This window comes from Clinocottus analis, unplaced genomic scaffold (assembly GCF_023055335.1).
Source record: "Clinocottus analis isolate CAN_PGR_092001 unplaced genomic scaffold, fCliAna1.0.p SCAF_7, whole genome shotgun sequence".
NCBI classification, from domain to species: domain Eukaryota; kingdom Metazoa; phylum Chordata; class Actinopteri; order Perciformes; family Cottidae; genus Clinocottus; species Clinocottus analis.
The window spans coordinates 10531482-10556078 of record NW_027176229.1 but is presented as its reverse complement, the minus strand read 5'-3'; the positions used below and the strand labels follow the sequence as shown (position 1 = coordinate 10556078).

Below are 24597 nucleotides of genomic sequence, written 5' to 3'. Positions count from 1 at the left end.
ATTATAGCACTTAAAGGTATTTCATCTTGAAGTAGACATGAACGTGTGTACTCAACTTCATGGTAATCTAAAACTGTTGAGACAGTCCACTCAAAGCACAAATGTCATCCACTTTGTGGCCCTTCAGGACAAGTCGGAGAGTCTCCTAAATCATCAGGATGCATCCTCTGGGAAGCATGAATGTTTGTCTTCAATGAGGTTCCACAGTCACAGTCCATCGAACAGATATAGGGATATTTCCCAGATTAAGTTGAAACTTAAATTTCAAGTCCTCAGAATTAATCCTCTGAAGATCATGAATGTCTGTACAAACTTCATAACAATCCTTCCAAGAGTTGTTGAGATATTTCAGACTGAACCGAGGTGGAGGACTGACAGACCGACATTGCTCAAATCCTCAACCATACGATGGTTTAAAACATTTTTTGATCAAGTTTAGAACTCTATAAAGTCCAAAAGCAATACAGGATAATGGTATTACCTTGGGACTAAAGAAAAATAAGAAGAGAAAAACAGTAGCAGGTATTTTAATATATGCTGGAGGTGCTCTCTCCAAGATACTGTAGTTTGCTTAAATCTTGGCCAATAAATCAACTTAAATATTTGGAGGTCAGCTCCAACTATATATCTCAATGGTATTGCCTTGCAATTCTACCTCCATAACCACTTTGGCGTGTCAGAAATTCCTCTCAACATGAGAAACAAGCCACCACACTGGAATCATGACCCTGAGGCATTGCGTTGGTTTCCAACTTCAAGTTGTCTGCTCAGTCATGACGATGTGGGCTCTCTGACCAAATTAAACAGGCAACGTCCCTCTCCGAGACTCGTGGCTGCAAGGGCTTAGCATTAAAAAATGATCTATGATGACGTCTTGATTTCAATCGGTGTCTGATGAAACTAAGAAGAAATATACTGTTTTCCCTAATGGGAACGCAAAATGAGGTTTTAAACCTCTGTTTGCAACCTTTCCCCTAACAGGCGGCCACAGGGTGCGTTTTTATATGATCAATCATTTACACTGTCTACTTTGGGTTTCCCTTCGGAGCAACAAACCACAGCCCTAATCAAGAAGGCATCCTGGCAGGCTTTGAAAGGCACAATCTGTGATTCTCATTTAACAGGGTCACTCTGCCACATGAATTTAAAACATGTAACTCTATCAATGTTCTCTGGTTGTTAACATTTGTTTACAATTTATAGGTATAGACGTTTAGAATGAAACAATTAAGACACATTTTTCGTTTCTATTTTTGCAAACTTGTTCATCAGGAGGCGCAAGTAATGGAAAACTAGTGAAAGCAGGTAAAGTGATGTGACAAACACAATATTCAATTTAATATACTTTAATATTGGCCAAACACTTATAACTGCAAAACAATGTCCCAGGTCTGGCGCATCATTAAAATATAATTCCAAAATAAATGTAATAAATCTTTCTGAAGAGGACTGAAATTACAAAGAAAGCATGTATGGAATATGCAATAAAACAAGGAAAATCAAATTATCTAACCAGTTAAACACAAGAAATAGCTTCTTGTTGTATATGTGCCGTTACACTATTCCTTGAGCCCTGAGTTTTCTTGTTTTAATAAAATTCAGTACCTTGTGCTGTACCCACTCACATACAACAGCATACAGCTAAAACAAATGCATCACAGTCTAATAAATACAACAATAAAGAAGCTTATTTTTCTAGAATTCCGGGCAAAGCTGCAAAGCCACGATAACAATATGAAATGTCCCTGAAAACAAATACTGAGAAAGTTGTGCTTTATATTGCTATGGAATTATAACTATAAAGAAGATGTCACTGTGAATGGGTTATGTTTTTCATTTTTTTTATATCTTAAGTCTGCACTTTTTAATCACGATTGAAGCCTTAATACAGGAGATATTTTAAGAGCCATACTCAAGGATGCCTGTTCAGGTTTAGGTTAGTTTTTAATCAGTTGTTTGTCATGAAGTTTTGCAGCTTGACCAGAAATGAAGAACTGCTGTGAAGCTTTAGAGTCATGGAGAATTTAACATGAATTATTATTGTTCATCTATGGGTCTGAGGATTAATAGCAGATTTATTGGATGGATTCATGTGTATTTACAGTATGTTATCGCAGACAGTGGTAACAAATATGGGAGATTTTCTTCTCTTAATATTAAATAAGTCAAATCTAAGTGAGTTTCTTTGGAGTCGCATCAAACAAAAGCCCTAATCCATCAATAAAAGCAATGATTCTGCAACAACATCAAGTTACCTCCAGAGTTAAAATACATTTCTCATTCATTCAAAACTATGTAACTGCATAGGTATTGCAGGGGTAATAGTAATCAAGAAATAATGCACAATGTACATTTAATGCACAACATTTCACATTAGTCCAGAAATTATTTAAATACTAAAATGTTAAGCAAAAGTCCTAAAATAATACTGTTAGGGACAAACAGTAAAAATGCAACTATAAAAACAACCCGGCATTCTTTGTCATGAGAAAATATCTAGATATTGCATATTTTTATGCCACCACTCCTCATGTCAAGTGCAAACGATCAAAGAAAGGCAACAAGAGTAAACACACAGGAGTAAGGGGGCAGTAGAAATGATTCAAACATGACTCCTGCATTAATCCTGATACTTTCAGTGGTACCTGTGCATTCATCCAGTTATGTAAAACCATTATTATTATAAAAAAAAAATCAGGATAAAGAGTCACCTCTTAAAAGCTAAAATAAACATAAATAAGAAACACGCTGAAAGAGGTAAACCAAACGTTTGTAGGATTTGATAAGTACCGATTCAGACTGGGTCTTTGGGCACTGAAAAAGGCAGGTATGGTGAAGCGGAGATGGAGAAGGTCAAGAGGAGATGCGTCTCTGCCTTTGGCTTCCCGCTTTGCCCTTCTGCTTGTCATACTTGAACGAGATAATAAGGAAGGCCAGCAAGGTGACGCCCTGGATCCCAGCCAAGAGGAAGAAGTAGTAGTGCAGAGAGCAGTCATTGATATTACCTGGAAAGAGAAACACAAGGACATTATTATAATGACATATGTTACACCTGAGCTGAGAATCTGAACAGCTGAAAAGCAAGACTGGCATTCAGATGATGCTTAAAAACTGTGAGCTGCACGGCACAAAGACAAATATGGAAATTTGGAGAACAAAAGAGTCAGTCAAGACGCTTTCAGAGGGCGACAGCAGGAGGCTTCTTTCATCACAAAGTACTGTAACGTGTTAAAAGAATACCAAAGGCAAAGGTAAACGGCCACCAGCTCGCGAGTGTGGCAGGTTGTTGTGTTTTTTTTTGCTCGACATAAAAAGGCAGACGTGAAGTGAGCGTGGCAGAGAAATGCGATGCTGTCAGGATTTAGGATTCAGCGGAGAGGCTTGTTACTTTCTCATCTGAACCACGGTGAAAGCTTCTGAAAGTGAAGACGGTTGACCCCGCTCATCGACAGAAAGGCAGTATTGATGATGTGGGACTGAAGCGTCAGAAATAACAGAGAAATAGAGGCGCTCGGCTGCGATTCCAACCAGGGAGTCTTTCATCCATATTAAAGAACGGTGTGTTTCCTCGTGGGAATTGGGATGCAATAAAAAGGAAAAATAAACTGATACATCCCCTGTGATCCGCTGTATGACTTTTGAACAGGAGGAGGTCGGTGGTGTTGGTGGTGGGGGGTATGACTGACAGAACTAAGGGCATACAGTTAGTTTCAAGATACCCATTATTTTTCCCACTTTAACTTTCTTAACGTTGGCTGTAGTGTTGATTGAAGTGGTTGTCCTCATTCAGCAAAAAAAGCTCAAGAGAAGAGCTCTAAATAAATCCTGTTTTTGCCTTTGCCTTGCTCGGGTTTTAGATGAAGGGCGAAACCATACATGGCTCCACTGTTCAAGTATGGCGATAATTGGATAGGCCATGTCAGGCAGACCAATTGACTTTGGAGACAACAGCATGAGATGAGGCCGCTCACAACTTTTTCTTGAATAGCAGATATTTTGGGGTGAGCTGACTGCTAAAGATTGACCTATACAAACTTGTTCAGCACATTTTAGGATCATGCCTTTGGTTGAACAGGCTCCGTGTCTGGCACAGTTTCAGCAGGACACAGAGATACCTATAGCTTACATACTACATTATCGTCCAATGAGTAAATGTGAATCCCCGGCGTAATCTGCCGTCTTCCTCAGAAAGCTCCATTAGTGTCTCCATCTGGAGCTGTCACACTGAATAAAGAGCCAGCAAAAGGAAGAAGCGTTGATTTTAATTATATATAAGGGCAATTCTCATTTCAAGTTCTGCTTATTCACATGGCATGGAATGGGTGTAAGTGTAATTAGTACAGCCTAATTACAATTGTCATTTTTAGGTTAACAGCTCTCTGGGTCAAGATGGCGCTTATGGAGTTAGAGGATGTCCTATCTTACTTTTTGTCTATTGTACAAAATCATTTCAAAATATGTCTAATGTGTTGCAGTGTTAGCTTTTCCAAACACTTTTTAAGGCTTTAAATTTGAAAGAGAAGGTAGAAAGGTTAAAACAAACAGTTCAATTGAGGTAATCGTCCAACAAAACCCCAAGCAAACCTTTGCAGAAACAAGTGCAACAGGTGAGTTCATTGGGGGACTGAGTGTGCCGGGGCATCTCCGAGCACACCTGCTATTTTGGTTCATGCATTTGCAGCAGCACTAAGTGCAAAAGGGCTGGCTGGAGTCATATAGATCAGGGGGTGTGGTGAACAGCAAATACACTCTCAGCCAGTCACATCACTGGTCTTATCGCTCTGACACAGCTGTTCCAATCACAGTGAAGCATGACATCAATAGCTCAACAAATGGAAAGACGCTTCTCCAGGAAATCATGTATCTGTCTGGATGGTGCAGAGCGGCACAACGTGAACACACAGGACCATGTCAATAGCATCCATTCGGGGATGATTTTCAACAGTGAAATAAGTACAATGGCAATAGACATTAAGAATTAAAAAGCCAATATTATTAGCATCATATTTGATGGTGAAGCATATCAATTATATGCTATACTTGTAACGGGTTACATTCTATCACAACAGCATTTCTTAGGAATAAAGATACTGACTTTCGAAAAAAATGGATTATATAAGTTTGACAGGAGGCTATTATGTCCAGAATTAACAACCCTCCTAATGAAATGTCTCCCACATAAAACAGCAGAATGCAGAAGATTAAACGTCCTGCATGATGTGCCTCGAGGTGTATGGGATTATTTTGCAGCAGCTTGGTGTCAATAGGGGGTAAACACGGCGGACAGCAGTGCGTAAAGACACTGCTCTGTGATGCAACACTTCTTCAAATGGAGGCTGTAGATTTATGAGCTTGACTGTCCTGCTGCCTTCAGATGGCTTCAGGGCCCATCAAAATACCAACAATTTGCATTCCACTGGCTCATGGGAATGACCCTCCCACCTGCGTAGTATGTTCTGGGCACCAAAATACCAAATAGAAGGGCAAAGTTAATAAAACGGTCAACATGTTAGTTGTTGCGCCCCCACGAAATGAGTCGACAGCCATTGCAAAATAAATGATTTGTGTGAGTGCTTGTAAACAAATAACCAAAAAACGAAAATTCGTGAGCTTTAAAATTCTCCCCAAAAAGTCAGGCGAGGGCTCACATTTGGTAACATTTGGTCACATTTGGAGAAGAAAAAATAAAAAAATTAAGATTTTTTTCTTCTTTTTAAATTCATAAAACAACCTAAATTTCCCTTTAAAATAAAACAAGCACACAAATAAACAATTATCAAACTGTAAAACAAAGGTAAGCAGTATTTGCTGATTGTACAGCAATAAAGCGATTAATTTTTCTGTGCTCTTTGGCTCGTATCTCTCTGGTTCTTTGAGGTGGAAGGATTTTGAAGGCATGTATGAAATCTGTGTGTAATTGTCTTGCTTGTGGAGGTTTTTTCTGATAGCACCAAGCTAAGGGTCGCTGGTTCTGGAAACATGCTGATTTTGGTCTTTTTTTTTGTTTTATACTTTTATGATTATCTCCCAGATCAGACAATTTTGTGATTTTAAAGAGATGGTGTGGTCTAAATATACACACAAATCTGCTCATTTGCCAACACATAATCTATAAACTGTATTACATTAGACTGTTAAATGTCAACAGCTGTGATTAAAACATAGCAGTGTTTCACAAGAGAGGCCTGCATAACCTTACTGCTTCAGAGGCAGGTGTGTCACAACGTATCCCCAACACAGAAACCCTCACGTTCTTGTTCAGGATTTACCAGGGAGTCTGCTGCCGATCAAAAAGCAGGATTAACTCATTTCAAATAATGATCACTTGTGATCAATAGAGCAACTCACTCTCTGTAATATCACCAAGTGCATATAAATAACAATTTTTTTCAGTCTAGGTTGTATGCATGGTCTTGTGGGTGATTAGAAATCGAGCAGCATAAAGTAACATGTCGTCTTCGTCAATGCCGCAGCGACGCACTGGGCCATCTCTATAGCTTGACATCTCTGATCTAGGAACAGAGAGCTGGATGAAGACATGATAGTTTGACCCCTGTCACAGTTTCAACCTATTTTGTCATCTTAATTTAGTCAAAACAGTAAATTGTGAAAAACAGACCAAGAACCAAGGTAGTGTTTGAATAATTCATGAAGAGCATTGTGTTTGAGAGAGCACGGCAGGAAACAGGAAGTGCTTTAGCAGCGAGGACGCTTGTATTTTCAATCGATAATTTCCCTTAACAGATAAACTAGTCTGCCACTGCAGTCTGAATTAACGGCGCAGTATGGCTTAGAAAAAGCGGGGAATATAGCAGACAAATGTCGAGGGAATATCCAGATTGTTTTGGAAAATATGATAATTTGAATATGTATGGTATGAAAATGAGTGCAGTATTTACAGCAACATATTCAACACTTCCCAAGTTTGCCCTGAAGCAGGCACCAAATGTCAGCATGAGAAATGGAGCAAAGCCTGATTTTAGGACATTTTAACTGCTGAATAAAATGTTTCCACAGTGTCAAGATTATTCTGACCAATGAGTGGATCTCAACCTTTGTTCAAGACTTCAAAATGTCTCTCTGAACTAAGGACCCGAGGAATGCAAAAGAACTGGCAAAAAACGAAATGCCTGAAAAACTGTGCAAGGTTTCACTTGTGTAAGGGCTCTTGATCTAATTTCATTACACATTAAGTTAGGGTCTACCTCCTTCTTCTGCAGCCTCCGCCTCCCCAGGCCTAACCACTCAAAATATGGAGGGCTAATTACTGCAGAAAAAGACTAAACAAGGCCTTGCTGTAAACCACATTAATGAAGCCCATAAACATTTGACAGTTATTTTAAAGAGAAATTCTTGAAAGGGAGGACATAGTGGAAACCAATCTGAGTGGATCATTTTGGTCGTTACACCCTTCCACATGTAAACCTGTTTTACAACTATGATTTAGTGAATGACAAGATTATGATTACACTGAATGCTCCAACAGAAAGTGTCAGCCAGCTAATATCTGAGATATATAAACGCGTGGGACAATTTACCTGCGAGTAGGTTTGAGCAGACCATGAGAGTCCAGATGAAACGGGTCAATATCAATTCAACGTTTTAAAATGGATCAATTGACGTCCAGTGCAGTGAACCAAAATTTTAATGCTCCAGTGCATTCAATACCATCATCTGCCTCGTAATTAAATCAGAGAGGGAATCAATGAATGTTTGTTTTAGCTATAAATATAGTCACTTTCCGCAGTTCTCCTCTTGCTCATGAAAACTTTGTGATTGATGTTGGAAATTTGTAAATGCCTACAAGAGGCTTATTATTTATATTTGCTTTTTTTTCCCCCCTCTGACATGTCTAACACATGCACCAAAAAAGACACTGTCCGACAAAGTAAGAGTTCTTGTTCTTGCCAGATCTGACATTAAAGTCTTCCAATAAAACATTGACATTTCACTGAATGGGATCCAACACTTCATGAGCAGGCTGTGCGAATGTCAGCTCGCTCTGAATGTCTGAACACGTCCCAGACATCTGATAGAAGATCAGACATGACTTGAACACTGGTCAAAGAAAAAGGCTGTTTCTTGTCATGTGACCATAAGGGCTCACACATAAAACATTCACTTTAAGTGAATAATATGAGCAATGATAAAAGCAGAACAAATTGAATGCATCAATAGACATTTTCAAAGAACAAAAAGCTTCAGTGTCGATAATGCTCGTGGAGAAAGGAAAGGTTGATATTTGATTGACTTGACCTATGGAGGTTAAAACGGCTCCATGTGGGAAAGGATAAGCTGATGTTGTATGCAGCACCTATAATACCAAATAAAAGAGTGTGATAGATGATTACTCAACCAGATGTCACCATAGTGGGGAAACATTGAGCCATGAGGTTTGAAGGATCAATCATTATAACACATGAGCTCACTATGTTTTAAGTTTTAGAGCAGATGGAGCTGAAATACTGTTTAACCATCTTCACCACTGCTTTGTAGATGGATGCGATGGGATTTCTGTCACACAGGGCTTTTTGAGACTCAAAACTCTAAGAACGAGGTAATGATCTTGCTTTATGGGTTTGTGAACGACGTGTGTGTGTGTGTGTGTGTGTGTGTGTGTGTGTGTGTGTGTGTGTGTGTGTGTGTGTGTGTGTGTGTGTGTGTGTGTGTGTGTGTGTTGCAGCCCTATTCTTCAACAATATAAGCATTCCTAGTGCTAGGGGCACCTGTAAGTTGAAGATTAACTGCAAACATTTTGCTAAATATTTCCAATGAAAAATTCCTTTGGGTCAATCTCCTACTTTTACGTCATCTCATTATTTCTGGTGTCAGATCGATCTCAATATTATCGAAGAATGCATTTGTTAGTTTATATATAAATTACACTCTGGTATACAAACTGTTAAACCTGCATTTACAAACTGCGTGAGCTTGGATCTTTTCAACCACCTCTGACATTGCTTGATTCACGTATGCATTTATTCCAACAGGGAGTTGACATCTGCATCCAATAAGAAGTTTCCTGCGTTTCAACAAATTCAGTGAGCAAACCCCCACAAGGTTTACCTTTGTATAAAGGGGGGTGAGCGGTCGTCCCGTTACCACAAGGTAGCCGGTTCGATCCCCAGTCCCCCCATAGTTCACACGTCGAAGTGTCTCTGAGCACGACACTTAACCCCTCGTTGCCCCCCGGGCGCCTCACAGGGCAGCCCGGGCAGCTACAATGAATCTGCATTGGACAAATTCCTTCTTGTTAAGATCAATGACGTCACCATTGATAGTTACAAAAAATCATATTTGAAAAACCTGAAACAAACCCACTATTAACAAAAAGAAACCCATGTACATGTCCCAGGAGTTTGACATGTTCTTTCCCATTTATAAACCAGCTGGTAAAACCATAATAAAAAGGGCAGACTCGATGGGCTTTTCATGTGACACTTTACTGATGCTGACTAACATTAGCTGGTGCGAAGCACGGAGAGAAGGAGCAACAGCACTACAGGAGAGCTGAGCAATCCACCAGTGTGATGCCAGACTAGCAGTGCCATCTCCATGTAACGCTCCAGGGACAGCTTTACTTATCTGGGGCTATGTAATCAGACCCCCAGCCTGTGATTAATGTTGCTCATCTGTCTTCGGGCCCATACAGCTCAGTACAACTTAGCACAGCTCATCCAAAATGCTGTTTACTGCACACCATTTTGCCCGCAGCCATGGAAATAAGTTGAATCCATTCCACCTAGAGAGCCATGAGATGTGGAAGAAGCTAACATGCAACAAAGTGTGAAAAACAGCCACAAAAACAAACTGCATGATCCCCGACTGTATTTTATGCTTTAGCTTTGTGCTGTGTTTTTTTCTCAGTGGCCAGGAGGATGTTTTGTTCCATTTCTGCAGCTCACCTTTTAAATTAGTTGTTTTGGAAAGTAAAAACAAGTCTTACAGGCAATATGGCTCTAGTTTAACTGCCCCTCAAGTGAAGCGAGGCTGAGCAAAGGATGGATTTATGAAGCGTGCCAAGCATCTCCCAGTGCTAACATCATCAAAAATACCCCAACCCCCCGACCTGTCGGCAGACTGTATTAATGAGCTATTAGGTGTTTGTGGGTAAACAATTTACAGTGTTGGCTTATTTACCGCACGCTCAGAGAAAAGTGCATCTGGGTTGGGAGCCTCCTCTCGCTAGGGAGCCCATCCATCTGCTGCCACCACTGCACTATTCATTCTACCACTTGGACAGATTTACACAAACCTTTTGTCGTTAGTCTGACATGTCTATTTATTAAGGGGTATACTCTTAAAACAAGATGAGTGCACATGGTGCTGTCCCCCTCTCTCAGCATCTAATTTACAAACTCTTTAAGTGGATTTTAAATCAGCACAAGCTATGAAAGCCCTGAAGAAAACGTTCTGCATTCTGAAATCAATACCAACAATTCTATTACGAGTCCATACATACAGTCGATGTGCAAAGTCAATAGTGCACTCCACATGCACTGAGCATCTAACAGCAGGCTTGACAACTGTAATGCTCAATTCAGGGGGATTATGGACAGCCCTAAGAAAAGTGTGTGTGAAAAGATCAGTCACCTCGATGATATTTTGAAGAGACTAGCCTCTTTCTTTACAATGAATCCCAGAAAAAGTCATGTTTCCCATGAGTCTGCGTGCATGTATAAGGCCCTAGGGTGTTGATCTTTAAGCCATTAGGTAAATTGATTGTTTCTGTGCAACATCAGGACTATTGTATATCAAGCTTTATATATTCTATACCTCTTAGATCAAATAAAAAACAGGTACAAAGCAACATTATCATTTGACCTGTGTTTCTGACCACCAGGTGATAGTAAGGTTAATATTCACTTTCCCTATTGCTATGTTTTGGTCAATCTCTTGAGGGAAATATCTGGCTATGTTCACCAGCTCGTTGCTAACTTTGTCTGTTTGGTGCCGAGCTGGCAGAGTAATAATAATTACTAGAGCGTAGAAAACAGATGCCTGCTGAGGCTGAAAATGACGCTACGAGAGCAGGGAGACTGAACCAAGAAAAAATACAATGAAGCTCCTCCGAACGTTTAGGAACAGCAGAGTCAAGTGATATCTGTGCGTGCAGCCCCAAGACTCCCCCATTTTCACATAAAATGTATTTGATTTGTTAAAAATATTGATTATAGCTGATTTAATCTGTTATGTTTGCCTCTTGTGTGTTGTTTGCAATGATCATTACACATACGAGTGTATGAGCTACAGTATTCTCTTACCAAAGTCTTTGTGGGATGACATCCAGCCAATTCCGTTAAGGGAGACAATAGCCAGCAAGCCGGAGCCCACGAAAGAGCCAATCCCAGAGAAGAAAAAGAAGAGCCCCATGATGGCACTCTGCATGGACTTAGGGGCTGCAGAATATGCAAACTCCAGACCTGTAAAAATTAGCAAAAAGACAGAGGTTTTTAAAAAAAAAATTGATATACTGTATAACAGACTATGACTAAAGACCATGCTATGACCTGTTACAACATGTAATGTACCCTGTAATTTTATGCTCGTCATACTGGAGCAAAGTCCATTGTGTCTGTGGAGCAAACAAACTAACATTATATATTGAGGTATAATATCTGTCTTTATACATCAATGTACTATGATGGAGTTTGTTGACACTGACAATTTTCCTTTTAGTATATTGTATACAAGACTAAAAGGCTTCCTCGACTGCTCATTTTCAATGGTGACACTAGTTTTTGGTTTATGTTCTCCGCTTGGTACTGGTGTCAAAACATAATTTCATTTCTGGAAAAACACATCACTCAGTATCTACAGTCTCATGAAAAAGAAGAGAAAGGGACTGAGAAAGAAAGACACAAAGAAAACACATCAAATGTGTGTCTTCTTTACCAAGTGATCTGTCGGCCTGCAAGCTGACATTGATAATTTCATGGCACCTCAAACATGTGATTTTTCAAATGAAGGCCTATAGCTACATCTGTCAGAAGAGATTAGGGAGCTGCGGTTAAATACATTTGCCTTGTAAGACCTTCCTTGGAGGGGGACATCGCACAAATTAATGTGACGAGCAGTTTCTACAGATACCTGAGCTAGTCGCACAAAAAAAACCTTCAGAAGAAAAGGAATGAGATAAAAGTATGGCAAACATATTGTTATTACTCAGTGGAACGCATGAATGACCTTTCTAAAAATTCACAATGATACATTTGTTTATTGCCTAAGCTAACCTTTTGATAGCAAAACAACACTGGTCAATATCTCTGCATATCCCAGGGGACCGCAAAGGTTGGTTAGGATTGTAGATACAGCTTTGCACAGTAAAAGGGCGACCAGACCAATATTGTAACACGATGTGGAATCAAGTTTGTGTCCATTTGTAACAACAATAATTCAAGAAACAATAAAGCTTGACCTTTCTCAACCAAAGGGCAGAATTATTATTTTTATAATTATTTTGATGAAATTGGAATTTAAAAACGCATACATATTTATATATCATCGTAGTTTTTTTTTCTTCTTTCTTAGAAAATAACATATGATTTTCAGAAGTACAACACATAATTAAAATACTAAAGGGAGTCATTTTGCCAAAGTTTTTGCATATTCGTATTGCCTGCAAGCAAAGAAACTTGGGTGTCGTACAAGTAAAGAATTACAAATAGTCCTTCAAGAATGGAGACTGCAGCGAGGAAGTTTGACGGCACCGGAGGTTTTAAACAGATTTATTCAAACAGAGGAATACTAAGGGGAAATACTTCTCTTAACCAGACATATGTCACAATTCTGTCAGCCAATTTTCCTTTAGGTAAGCCCTGCGGGATAGTATGGAGGCAGAGAGGAGAGTAAGTCTATTTTAAAGATCTCTATAGCTTTGTTATGTCTGGATTTACTTTCATGGGGACCCCGATACTTTTGTGCAAATTCTAGTGTTTTAAAGAAGCCTCATGGAGTGAATGTGTATGTTCATTCGTACAAACACCCTGCATTCCCTGGATCGCCTTGATAATCCATCCACTGTAGAAAAAAAGGCTTAAATATTAATGGTTCAATCTTCACTCTTGGTCTCGAAATAAGGCGAGTGCTATATAGAGGAACCTACAACAGCATGACCCGTAGTAATAGGAGAATGACTCAATCATGGCTCCAGGCCTTAACAAATTCGAATCACTAAGATAACTGAGGCCTGAAGCCACGATCATTACTGTAGAGGGAAAGGCAAAGGGAGAGAAGAACAGAAACTATAGACATACAACATATAGATAAATGCAATTTGAGGCAGATTTCTGCAGTTTCTGTATTACTTCTCACGGACCCAAATTCCCTTCTTTTATTCAACGGAGAATACGGTTGCTTTCATTCCTGTCTCAGATTTTGCAGCCTCTATTTTATGTAACATTAGAACAGTTTCTCACTTTGTCACATTGTATTACTGGAGCAATATGGCTTTACTCAAAGTAGCTTTTAATGAAATGGCATTTCCTGTTTAGACAAAAAAAAAAAAAGAGGAGCAATTTTCAGCTGATGCCTTGAAATTATCAAAAAGAATTCTGCAGCAGACAGTTACAGCAAGTTTTCTGATTGGCTTTGATTCAATGCTTTTATTTTTATTTCTTTCTAAGAGAAGAACAGGAAATCTATTTTTCCAGGGAATGCAAACACTATAGCATTTCCAGTGAAGGATTATGGGGGCCTCATATTGTTGGCCATGTTTCTTTAAATGATATTAACTGGATCGTTTCAGCAGCAAGGGTAATAGACCTTTTAATCCAAATCAGACCCGGAACTATATTCACAAGAAATTCTATATTCGAAGAAATTCTCCTATCTTCGTTCGGTAAAAGATTAAAGCCATTTACAAAGGATTTCTAGTCACAATTAAGACACAGAATAAGGAATAATACAAAACGTAGGTTGATCACAGTCACAGCACTCACTCACTCCATGTGGCTTCTTTTCAAGCAAATAGTTTTGGCTTTAGGTTTTGAGATATCTGCTTTTGGAACTTTGGCTTCCAACCTAATACGTCAATAAAGATTGATCAAATTTAGTTTGTGTCCACAGTGAAAGATTTGTCCACCACTGTTTTTGTATTACCCTTTACAATCAATGAGCTAGTTAAAGAGGCCGCAGTATAATGCCTCTGAAAGTGGAGGTGGACATGGAAATATAACTTTCAGCAACCTGAAAAAAGACATATCATCATGTTCTATGTATCCATATTTAATATGCCTTCATGAGCAGTGTGAAACAGCATACTGATTGGATGATTAAGAGTTGAACTTCCAGTGTATGCAAGTAGAATTAGTCAGGTCAAAGTCATAGCTTTCATCCAGATTTCAATTTTAAAAGGTTACATTATCCGCACTGTATTTATAAAACATCCCATTACTGAATACTGTCTTCCATCAGGATTGGCAATTATCGATCGGCTTATTGGTCTATTTAATATGGACTTCAAGCCACAACAAACACATTAAGCAATGAGCAATCAAACAAACTATACAAAAAGACTTTAAAGATTCTTTATCATCATTGCATTCTGCTTAGAAGAATGAGCACTACGTTTTTAGCCCACAGTCCATTATAGTGGCTCAAGTCTCAAATTAGAAGGCTAATCATTGGAGGATTCTGTATTTTACTTTACTCATCACGTCTACCTTATGGTGGTGCTAAATGAGACACAGGAGATATCAAACAACTGTACCTGCAATGCTGGCAAAGACTTCGCTGATTCCTATCAGCACGTATTGAGGCACTTGCCACCATATGGGTAAATCTGCCACGTAGTAGGTAACGTTGCCGAGCACCTGGTCAATAGTACCAAATGATTTGACAATCTCCAGGCGTTTGGTCTCCAAAATACCTGAGTGGACATAGAAAAAAATGCACATCAGCACAGTTAGCTGAGGGAGAACATTTACAAAAAAGAATACAGGATCAAATTCTGCAACATACATACTAATGCAAAAACGGAACAGGCCAACTGGTGAATATAAAGGCTGATGAAACACTTGGTAAAGATTAAAGTCTGTGACACCAACAAACAGCCTAAAAGCCGCAAGAGTTAGAAGATTCAGGGACAGTTCATTAAACATTTAACTAGTGTTAAGACTATCCGACCACTTCATTAAGATCAGATCTGCGCGCTTCTTTATTATGGCAGTCAGTAATGGAACAATGCAGACGGTTCAATAATAAGAGCCAAGCAGTTGTCATCAACCACTGCCTCCTCCTTAAAGCTTTATTCGATAGAGCCATTATCATTAACCAGCGGCTATTTCCAGATAACTCCCAGAGACAGCCTCCTATCATAACTACACTTAATGCTGTATTTGAGTGGAGTTGTGGCCTTGTAATCCGGCTATCCCATAATACCAGCTGTCCATCTCAGGGAGTGTGGCCACTGGGCTGCCTAGAGCAAGAGTCACACTATAAACACACATCTGTGCTTTACCCCCTCACTAAACATCACACATCAGACAGCTAAGTGTGATCCCTGGCAACTCTGCTCCAGCTTTTATGGAAAAAAAAAAAAAAAGCAACGCTTTTGGACACCTAAAACCCATTGAGCTTTAACCAAAGCAGATTAATATATAAAAGATAAGGGAATGTGATAAAACATGCTAAAAAAAATCTCTTCAAAAGCAATTTCAGTGCAGCTTTTCAAAGCTGGTCCCAGTATGTGGTTGAAGTATGGAACTGTTGTACAAGTGGATCAGAAACAGTACACTTTCTGCTTGACAGCATGTCTTCTGCTGTCCCTTCGCGCTACATGGGAGGTCCAGCCGTCCTTTTGCCACACATGTCAGTGAGCAAGATGAAACCCTGTGAAATATCGCCACACCACCGACATTATGACAAATTCGGCACATTTGTTGCACAGGATGATGAAAGTGATTCTAACTCTGAACAGCAGTGGTGTGGCCAATGTTGTGGACACAGAGTGACGGGCTAACAATGTAATGTGTTGGCCTGGCTCTCCGGACAAATGATGCCACACTTGGTCATTCACAACTCTCTGTCTGTCAGTCTCTGAACACAACAACTAGTGGATAGATACAGATAAGCACAGAGGACACATGGAAAGATCACTGAGGGAAATGCAGTTTAAAATGTAACAGTGCAAGGCAGCTGCCAGGAGTCAATGCGTGTCAACTGAATTCATGTAAAGCAAGGCCATGCAGGGGATGAACAGGACAAAGGACAAGGGAATTATTCTTGAATCAATAGTTGTTATAAATAAGATGGAGATACAATGTCATTAATACTGTATCTCAATAACTAATCTCACAAAGTACATTGCTCTACAGCTTTGATCAGTCGTATGATTTAAATCCTAAAATACAGGTCAGAACTGTGTTGCACACTAGTTAAGTATTCACCGAATGTGCTGATCTGTGACCAATGGCCAGACCACGGCAACATCATAAACCTTTTCTCTCCACTACCAGGACCCAAAACTGCTTCCTGCATTATTCAGAAATTCATTTAGCTTGAATTCAAATGCAGGGATAGCACTTTCTTTCAAAAAGCCAAATGGAAAAGTAAATACCTAAATAGCTTTTGAACATCAGAAAATGAACATGTTTGACCACCTTGCCTTCCAGGAATGCTCATGTCCTCTGAAAAGAAAATATAACTTTAAACGGAAAAGTAGACATTAGATTTGGTTCACAACTCTCTGATTGAAAAGGATGTTTTTGATGGGCTAAGTCAGGCCTTACTAACTTGCTCGAACATCTGAAGACTCCCTCAACAAACTTTCTCATGTCTTCTCCATGTTTATATAAAATAGGATGAGAGTTTAGTACATCTCCTTTTCCTCTCTCTCACCCTTAAAAACACACACAGATGTTTAGAGGGGTGTTCTTACCTTTGATCCGTAATTTTTAATTCCGTCTATCAATCAGTCTCGCCACTTAATGTGTACATGCTTGAATGAGCAACAATTAATATGTGAACTTGAATTTAAGATGTCAAAAGGTGAGCTTTTACCATACATGGAAAAAATATAATGCTTCTTCTAAGATAGATATTGAACCAAAAACGAAATACTGTGTTGTATACATATTTGTCTGTTGAACATGTGGCCTTTTACACATTCTGCATTTAGAAAACTATGACAAAGCAATAATTACTACCTTTATTGTGCAGATGAAGATTCAAAGAACCATTTATCCATATAACATGACATATACAGTAAGTATAATCTACTTTCGCGGCTCCAGTGTTGCCATGCATGCAGCACAGACAAACAAGATGTATACTATGGACAAAATAATCATTTGAAACAATAAACAGAGGTGACCAGACCTCTCATAGGTGATTTAAGGGTTTAATAATAATATTAATTAGCTAATCAGATTATATGTTTTGCTGTATATGAAATGTGTTTCCGTCTTTTTAATTTGCATGAACAAAATAATGTAATTAATTCACAATGCAATGGAAGTATTCTTCACAATTGTTGTCAAACTTCATTCAGTGCATTGTTAATAGTCAATTAGCAATCTGGTTGAAGCACACCAGTCAATATCTAGAAGGTCAGTAATGACATTCTAGTTAATATTCTATAAGGCAGATGGATGTATTGTGCATCTGATAAAAGGATGTGGTTGTGGAAATATAATGTGCTTTGATTCTCAAATATAATGTGCTTTGATTCTCAGTGATTTGCTTTTTTGCTGCCTTTGGGCATTTCTCTCATAAGATTTGAGCCAATGCAGCAGCACTCGCTGACAGGCCTGGCTAAGACTTTATTTCCAAAATAATCCACTGTCTAAAAGTGAATAGGACTGAGCTGAGCTGCTGCATTCAGGTGCACTCACTCAGGACACAAAAAGTAAGATGCCACAGCTCCCCCTGTGCTCTGCAAGGCGAGTTAAAAAGACCGAACTGTGGGATAGTTTTTCCCTTTGCATGTTTTGACTCAGGGACAGTTCATACAACAGAGACAGACCATCTGCCCAGTTCCACAAAAAGAAACACAGAAGAGACCCCAGGAATCTAAAAAAAAGGTTCAGCCAAATACCTGTTAATCACACTCAGAGCAGATTAAAAGACATCTGAGCAACAATATCAGCACTATTCAATTTACGTATTGGTACCACATTTGAAAACCCCCCACAAAAACAGTATTTAGAAATGTAGTAGACCAAAGCTGCTTTGCTTGTTGTCTTTAATTGCATGTGGCATTTACCACAAGCGCTAACTTTGTTGTTTCATCAGTGTTTGTTTGGCATACTCATGTGACAGGGTAGAGAGAACATATCTGGTTTTGCACTCACCCGCTGCCACGGCCGACCACATAACAAAGAACATCCCCACTGCAATCCTCTTCAGAGAGGAGGGCAGCAGGCCGCGACGTTTCAGGATGGGGTCCACCACTTTGTCCTTTAGGGGAATCAGCATAAGGATGAGCACTGCGTCAAACATGGTGAGCCAGGCTGCAGGGAAGCGGAACGTCATCTGGAGGATCCAGAGAAGAAAGATAAAGTAAAGCTGTTCGAAAAGCCACAAAGCATGTAAACTACAGAGAATGTCAGTGGATTCCAACACAGTTAACCATGTGTTGGTATGCAAATGAGTGTATGAGTGTATGTGTGTATGTGTACATGGGGCTTGACTTTGCTTTGGCACCCCCAGGTGGTCAGAACTATGCACAAAGAACTAGTGAAATAAAAAATATTTATACATTTCTAATTTGCACACTACACAAAGTGTACCTGACTGAATTCAAAAATATAAGTGTAAAGCTCAAATAGCAAACGTAGTACTATAAAATGCAAACAGACTGGATGAAATATCAATCAGAGAGAGAACTCCGTTCTGAGCATACAAATGATCCATAAGTTGAGGCAATATCTCACAGTGAGCAATGAAAGACTGCAAACTGCTGGAGATGTTTTTTTGCAATTCAAATTCCAAGTACTATCTGAGCTCCTGATGTGCCCTGATGTGGTTTAACACTTCTGATGGCATCATTTGTTCTCAAATTGAATTTCCATTTCTTGAAATAACCGCTAGCAATTCATATGCAGCTCCTTTCCCTCCTTTGTTTGTCCATTATCATATTCAAAATGATCAAAAAGTGCTAAGAGAGAATGTTTCCTTTCCCACGGAAGCCTGGCATGAATGACAAAGGTGTATGATGTTCTGCTTTTTATTTCCCCAAATTCATTAGGTACTGTATAAATACTCATGGTTATTAGTTTGGGAACTCAGGGTGAGGAACAAGTCAGAAATAAATACAAATTCAATAAAAGCTAAAGAGGTTGGAAACCCCTTTTCTACACACTTCACAAGACACCATAAAGATACATTAAATGGGTAAATTAAAAGTGCAAATACCTGTGTAATGTAATTTAAACAATGACTAATGCAGTCAAAAAGCATGTCCTATACATTCATGGAGACGTTATACGACTATTAGGGTAGTAATCTGAGAATATAATTTGAATTATCCCAAATTACAACACTCTTGCCTCCCAGTTGTTCTTATTTGTTGTATTTGTTCAGTTTTTCCATTGACATGTGTCAGGTGAGATGAAGTGAGGGATCACATCACAGAGGTATCTAATCTCACTTCCCTTTTGATGTTGGGAAGTGTTAAGGCTGGTAGCAGAAAAAGCTCAGTTTCGTTTTTAATACTAAATAAACAGTCTGTGAAAGGGGAGTCTGCCAATATAGTTCTTCAACACAGTTTAACATAGTGGGATATGAGCAAACAATACAGACAGTTGCAATGTCTTAGGGTGTAGTATTGTGAATTGTAAGAATATCTCACTCTCTCACACTCACACACACACACACACACACACACACACACACACACACACACACACACACACACACACACACTGGTTTAAAGGGTTTCACTTCACATTTCCATGAAGTTAGTGCACTTCACTATCACCCAAAGCATGCCTCCTTAAAAAAGAACAGGCATATTATACATACAACACTTCATAGTATTTTCAAATTTCATCACTTTTAGACCTGTATTTTTTGAGGAGCTGTCCATCATGTAGAGTAACTGAGAGGATTTCAGTCATCAAAGCTCTCAAGAACATAACATACAATCTGTCAGAGAGAGACATGGGTACAGACGCAACACTAGTCAAGAAGAATCAGTTGGAGGCGCTGCTTTGGAGAAGTACAGTCACAACCAGGTTTCTGATCTGCGAGGCATTCATCTTCATTCCCAAGACCAACCTTTGCTGCCGCCTCCAGCTGTGTGTCAGGGACCTACTGACTCCTTCAGTTTCAGTGAAAAATCTAGTTCAAACCTACTTATGAGGTGGCAGGTTAGAGCTCCAAACTGGCATGTTTAACTCAAGAGAATGAGACTATAGTTGCTTAACATATCACCACACTACTGCTATTTCTTGAGAATAAACGTAAAGGTGCTTGGACTGAGCGTTACCACTTACCTTGGAGTGGTCAGTGATGTTTGGGGCACTGCCAGGAATCCTTAGATGGAGGCTCTGCAGGACGTATGTTGTCTGCATCTGCGAAACAATAAGGAGATTAAAGTCTCAGCATGAGGTAATTCTCCACTTCATGATCACCAGGGTGTCTCCAATATCGAAAGAGAAAACAATCTTCCCTTGTATTAACATATGCATGTGCATAGTTACACCCAGAAAGCTTATTTCCCCATATCAAATTACTTAATATTATTAGTCCTGTGTAAAACACGGCTTATGAATTTAAATTCAATTTATATGGGTTGATCTTACCTGGAAGTACACGGTCCAGTATGGGATAAGGGCAAAGAAAACTGGGAGGACTTTCACCAGAGATTTCACTTCCTCTACTTTCTCTTCCGGATATTTACCTCCATAGGTCACTTTGGCACTGTCAAGTAGGGTTGGTGTGTTGCTTTATGGAAATAAAAGAGAACGATAACCTTTAAAATACTAATTTGAAAACTGAAGTGATTTGTAGTATAAAATAAACACACAAATACAGAAAACACTACAATAATTATACATTTTTGACGTACGAGACTTTTTTTGTGTGAAAATCTTACCCTTACGTTTCTAGAGATGGGAAATAAACTTTAATCTAAAGCCTATAATCCACATCTCTGGAGAAAATGTCTTAATATGGAATTCTTGAAAGACTGCGGATTGGCCAACTTAAAACATTCAATGTCAAGTTGTTGAACCAAATTAGCTACATTCGGTTCAAAGTCAAGTAACAGCTCTTCGGAATAACTTTTCACCACAGGGAAAGAAGATGAATGCCCAGACCAGTGGAAAAAAAGACTGGGGGGAAATCAAAGGAGGCTTTAACATAAAAGGTATACCAACAACACTTATATGTGATATTCCCAGTGGTCACCATCCCACTTAACTCTGCCATGAACAGTAAAGCAGTGAAGCTACTTGCTTCACTGTTGCAAAGAGCCTTCCCATTGATATTTATGAATGCTTTGCTCCAGCAGTCATTGTGAGCATGCTGTTTGTCATTGAGGGAATGACTTTACCATTAGTAATGCTGGACAATACAGTGTGATGTCATCTTTTCACTACAGACAATGCTCTAAAATTATTGACATAGAGTTGACATGCCGCTCTCACCGGAGCAGACTAGGCTCCTTTGGTTTCTTAGAACAGCAGGCGAAGGTCAGGATCTTGAACATATCCGTGAAGGCGCTGCCGTCAGCAGGCTTGGTGATGAAGACGGTACGGCCCAGGAGAAAGACCAGGAAGGAGATCCCGAGGCACACAGTGGGAATTATGTAGCCGAGCTGAAAGCTGATGTTCTGCTGTATGTAGGCCACACCTCCCAGAGACAGGATGGCTCCTAAATTGATGCACCAGTAGAACCAGTTGAAGAACCTGCGTGTAGCCTCTGGTCCTCTGTCTTTGACCTAAGAGCACATACAGTGCAGGATGACAGCAACCGATTATGTCAGTGTAAATTGGTCAAGGATTAAGGAAGAATATAAAAAGAAAGATATTTGCCTAATGGGGGGAACAAACTTTGCCATAGCTGTGTCTCGTTTAAGTTTAATCGCCAACTAGCAGCATTTGTTGGCTGTAAAAGAAGTGTAGTCATCAGCACTTTGATATGCAAGTTTCTTAAATTACATTAGGAAAATCTTGTACATTTAAACAACAGTTTAAATAGGTAACAAAACTACAAAGAGCATTATATAGAACAGCTGATGACAGGAATCACATGATAATTACTGTATTTAATGTGATAATGATGTAATTAATAGTGCAATCTTTTTGCCGTTCTACCATGGAAGCATAAAATATTTATAGCCATATGAAACTGGTAGAAATATGAAGCCACAACACAGGGAGAATTTCTTGAGAACTTAGAAGGATAACTAAAATAACAGCAACTTTTTGTTTATTAATTTCCTGCTTCCTACACCACTAGCTTAATAAAACTGCAATACATTTAACTAAATGTCTGTGAAGGCCAACATTATTATACTCATAATGGCACTAATGCATTCTGCATGAAGTTATCCCTGTGGAGGAAACGATTGTATCAATGTGTGATTAAGTGGATATGTCTTTTATATATGAGCACAAAAAATGCTGCAGTACACCTACAATTAACTATAGGAGAGATAAAATGTCACAGCATTCACAAGCCTATGCTGAGCATTAATCTATCTGGGGCTCCCCTCTGCAGTTGTGCAATGTCAGTTAAGAAAATAATCTCTGACACCAGCAAAATAGAGCTGATTTATTATCTTGCCGTTTTTTTTCCTGTTGAGCGCCACTGTAAGATGTACCCGTTTCTGTCTTTCTCTTTGGTCTCCCTCTAATGTATGGATTTTGCTTGATGTTGAGTATTGTGTGTGTTTTTGAACATGATCAAAAGGGGCATTGATAGAAATGTGAAAGTCTTGTAATGAGCATAGTGGGATCAAGCACTAATCATGTTCAGCCTGCTAGCCCCTTTTGAAAAGTTTTACCCTCTCATGATTAGATTATTTTGGAAAACAATGACCCCTTTGATGAACTTTCCCATTTCTATGACTGCATGTTGTACAGGGGCTGAGATAATTGTACCACCAAATAGACATGTTGTGTGTTCACTTCTTATTACAACTAATGTGTCATTAAAGGCATTGTTTTTAAGTGACTGTGTGTGTGTGTGTGTGTGTGTGTGTGTGTGTGTGTGTACTGTGAGAAAAAGGTTATCAGTAATGTCCGTTGAGAAAGGGAATGCATAGCATGCATGGGGATCAAGACCATCCAGTTAACTCAGTGATTCAAATGGAATCCATCACATGACATGTGTGACCTCCATGATGTCACACTGCATACCCGATGGTATACAGGCTCATGTCAGTAAAAACATCTCCATGTCTACTTTCAGCATTCCTAATTTACAACAGACTTTGAGAACTGAAATTTAACAGTGGTCATACTCTACCTGATCTGCCCCAAAGGGAGTGATGTTGGACTTCACAGTACCAACGCCCAATGCAATTAAAAAAAGTCCACCATAGACTGCTGGGCCACAATATGTGGCGCGATTGGGGCAGGTGACATTGCTTGGAGGGGTACTGTTTGTGCTCAGACACTCAGCAGGTTGGACAGGAAATGCCAATACCTCTCCACAGAGTGGTATCCTGGTGTCATAGTTGGAAATAAAAGGGAAAAACAGCATGCCAAGAAAATACAAGATCAAACTTGAAGCAATTGTCCAGAATTTCCCAAAGTATGCATCTGCCAACCAGCCTCCAAATGGTGAAATCAGGTAAGTAACTCCCATGAACATCAGAGGTGTCTGGCTCGCCTGAGTACCCTCCCAATAAAATGGACTGCTATTGAGGAACAGGACCAGATTGGACGTGATGCCGTAGAATGCAATCCTTTCGAGGGATTCAGCCAGCAGGATGGCTGCACATGCTAGTCTTCTTCCTTGGAAAACCGATGGGGGTGAAGGTCTGCTGTTCCCAGAGTCCAGCAGAGGGGTGCTCTCGTTGTCGTCCCTGCTGTTAGCCATTCTCAAACAACTTGAACGGTTTATGTTATTCGTTATTAGAGTTCAAACCTGTGAAGAAAATACAGAGTTAACATGTTAGTTAAACGTTATCGTCGAGATTAAGGAAGACAAACAAACTGCTACGTTGACTTTACGGAACTCACAACATTAATTGTCCAAGAAGAAGAACCCCCTTCCTCATCTTATAGTTATAACTAACGCTTCATGCGGCGAGTACAAACTTTTAGTAAGCTAGCTTTAGCAATACGACAGTTGGTTTTACGTTACCTTTATTCATCGAAATGCGTCCTAGTAGTCTTCAAATGTCTCCATTAACATATATATATATAATGTACCCCTCGAGCGTTTACTGTGGGTCGTCTTAAATCAGTACTTTGTCTAAGCAGAACTGGAAGTCAACAGACACTGTGTCACAGTACTGTCGCGTGACACACGGCTGGCAGTCAACAAACCGTCGCGCTGCGGTGCAGGCGATCTGAAAGTGAGAAGTAGCCGATGAGCCCCATAGAGCGACGCGGCTGCGGCCCATCCGGATGGTTTGGAACTTTGTTCCGGTTACGCAGACGTACAATCGAAAGAAGGAAGTGGTGGCAGTGCCTTTTT

At 39.5% G+C, this 24597-nt stretch overlaps 1 protein-coding gene across 1 annotated transcript; it reads right to left on the bottom strand.

The window, feature by feature from the left end:
* Positions 1 to 1330: 1330 nt before the first annotated feature.
* On the bottom strand, positions 1331 to 24443 carry slc15a4 (solute carrier family 15 member 4). Its single transcript, XM_068566897.1, has 9 exons — positions 24262 to 24443; positions 23419 to 24042; positions 21594 to 21886; positions 20748 to 20889; positions 20439 to 20516; positions 18294 to 18474; positions 14711 to 14869; positions 11265 to 11423; positions 1331 to 3005 (listed from the first exon to the last, which is right to left on the bottom strand). The coding sequence occupies exons 2-9, from the start codon at positions 23992 to 23994 to the stop codon at positions 2854 to 2856; spliced, it is 1740 nt and encodes a 579-aa protein (XP_068422998.1). The 5' UTR covers positions 23995 to 24042; positions 24262 to 24443; the 3' UTR covers positions 1331 to 2853.
* Positions 24444 to 24597: the final 154 nt, after the last annotated feature.

Bases quoted from the DNA above. Each gene is read 5' to 3' on its own strand.
- slc15a4 (XM_068566897.1), bottom strand. From the start codon at position 23,994: ATGGCTAACAGCAGGGACGACAACGAGAGCACCCCTCTGCTGGACTCT. The intron at 21,887-23,418 runs GTAGAGTATGAC...ATGTGCTCTTAG, and splicing joins CTCCCTTTGGGGCAGATCAG to GTCAAAGACAGAGGACCAGA. The intron at 20,890-21,593 runs GTGAGAGCGGCA...ATTTCCATAAAG, and splicing joins AAGGAGCCTAGTCTGCTCCG to CAACACACCAACCCTACTTG.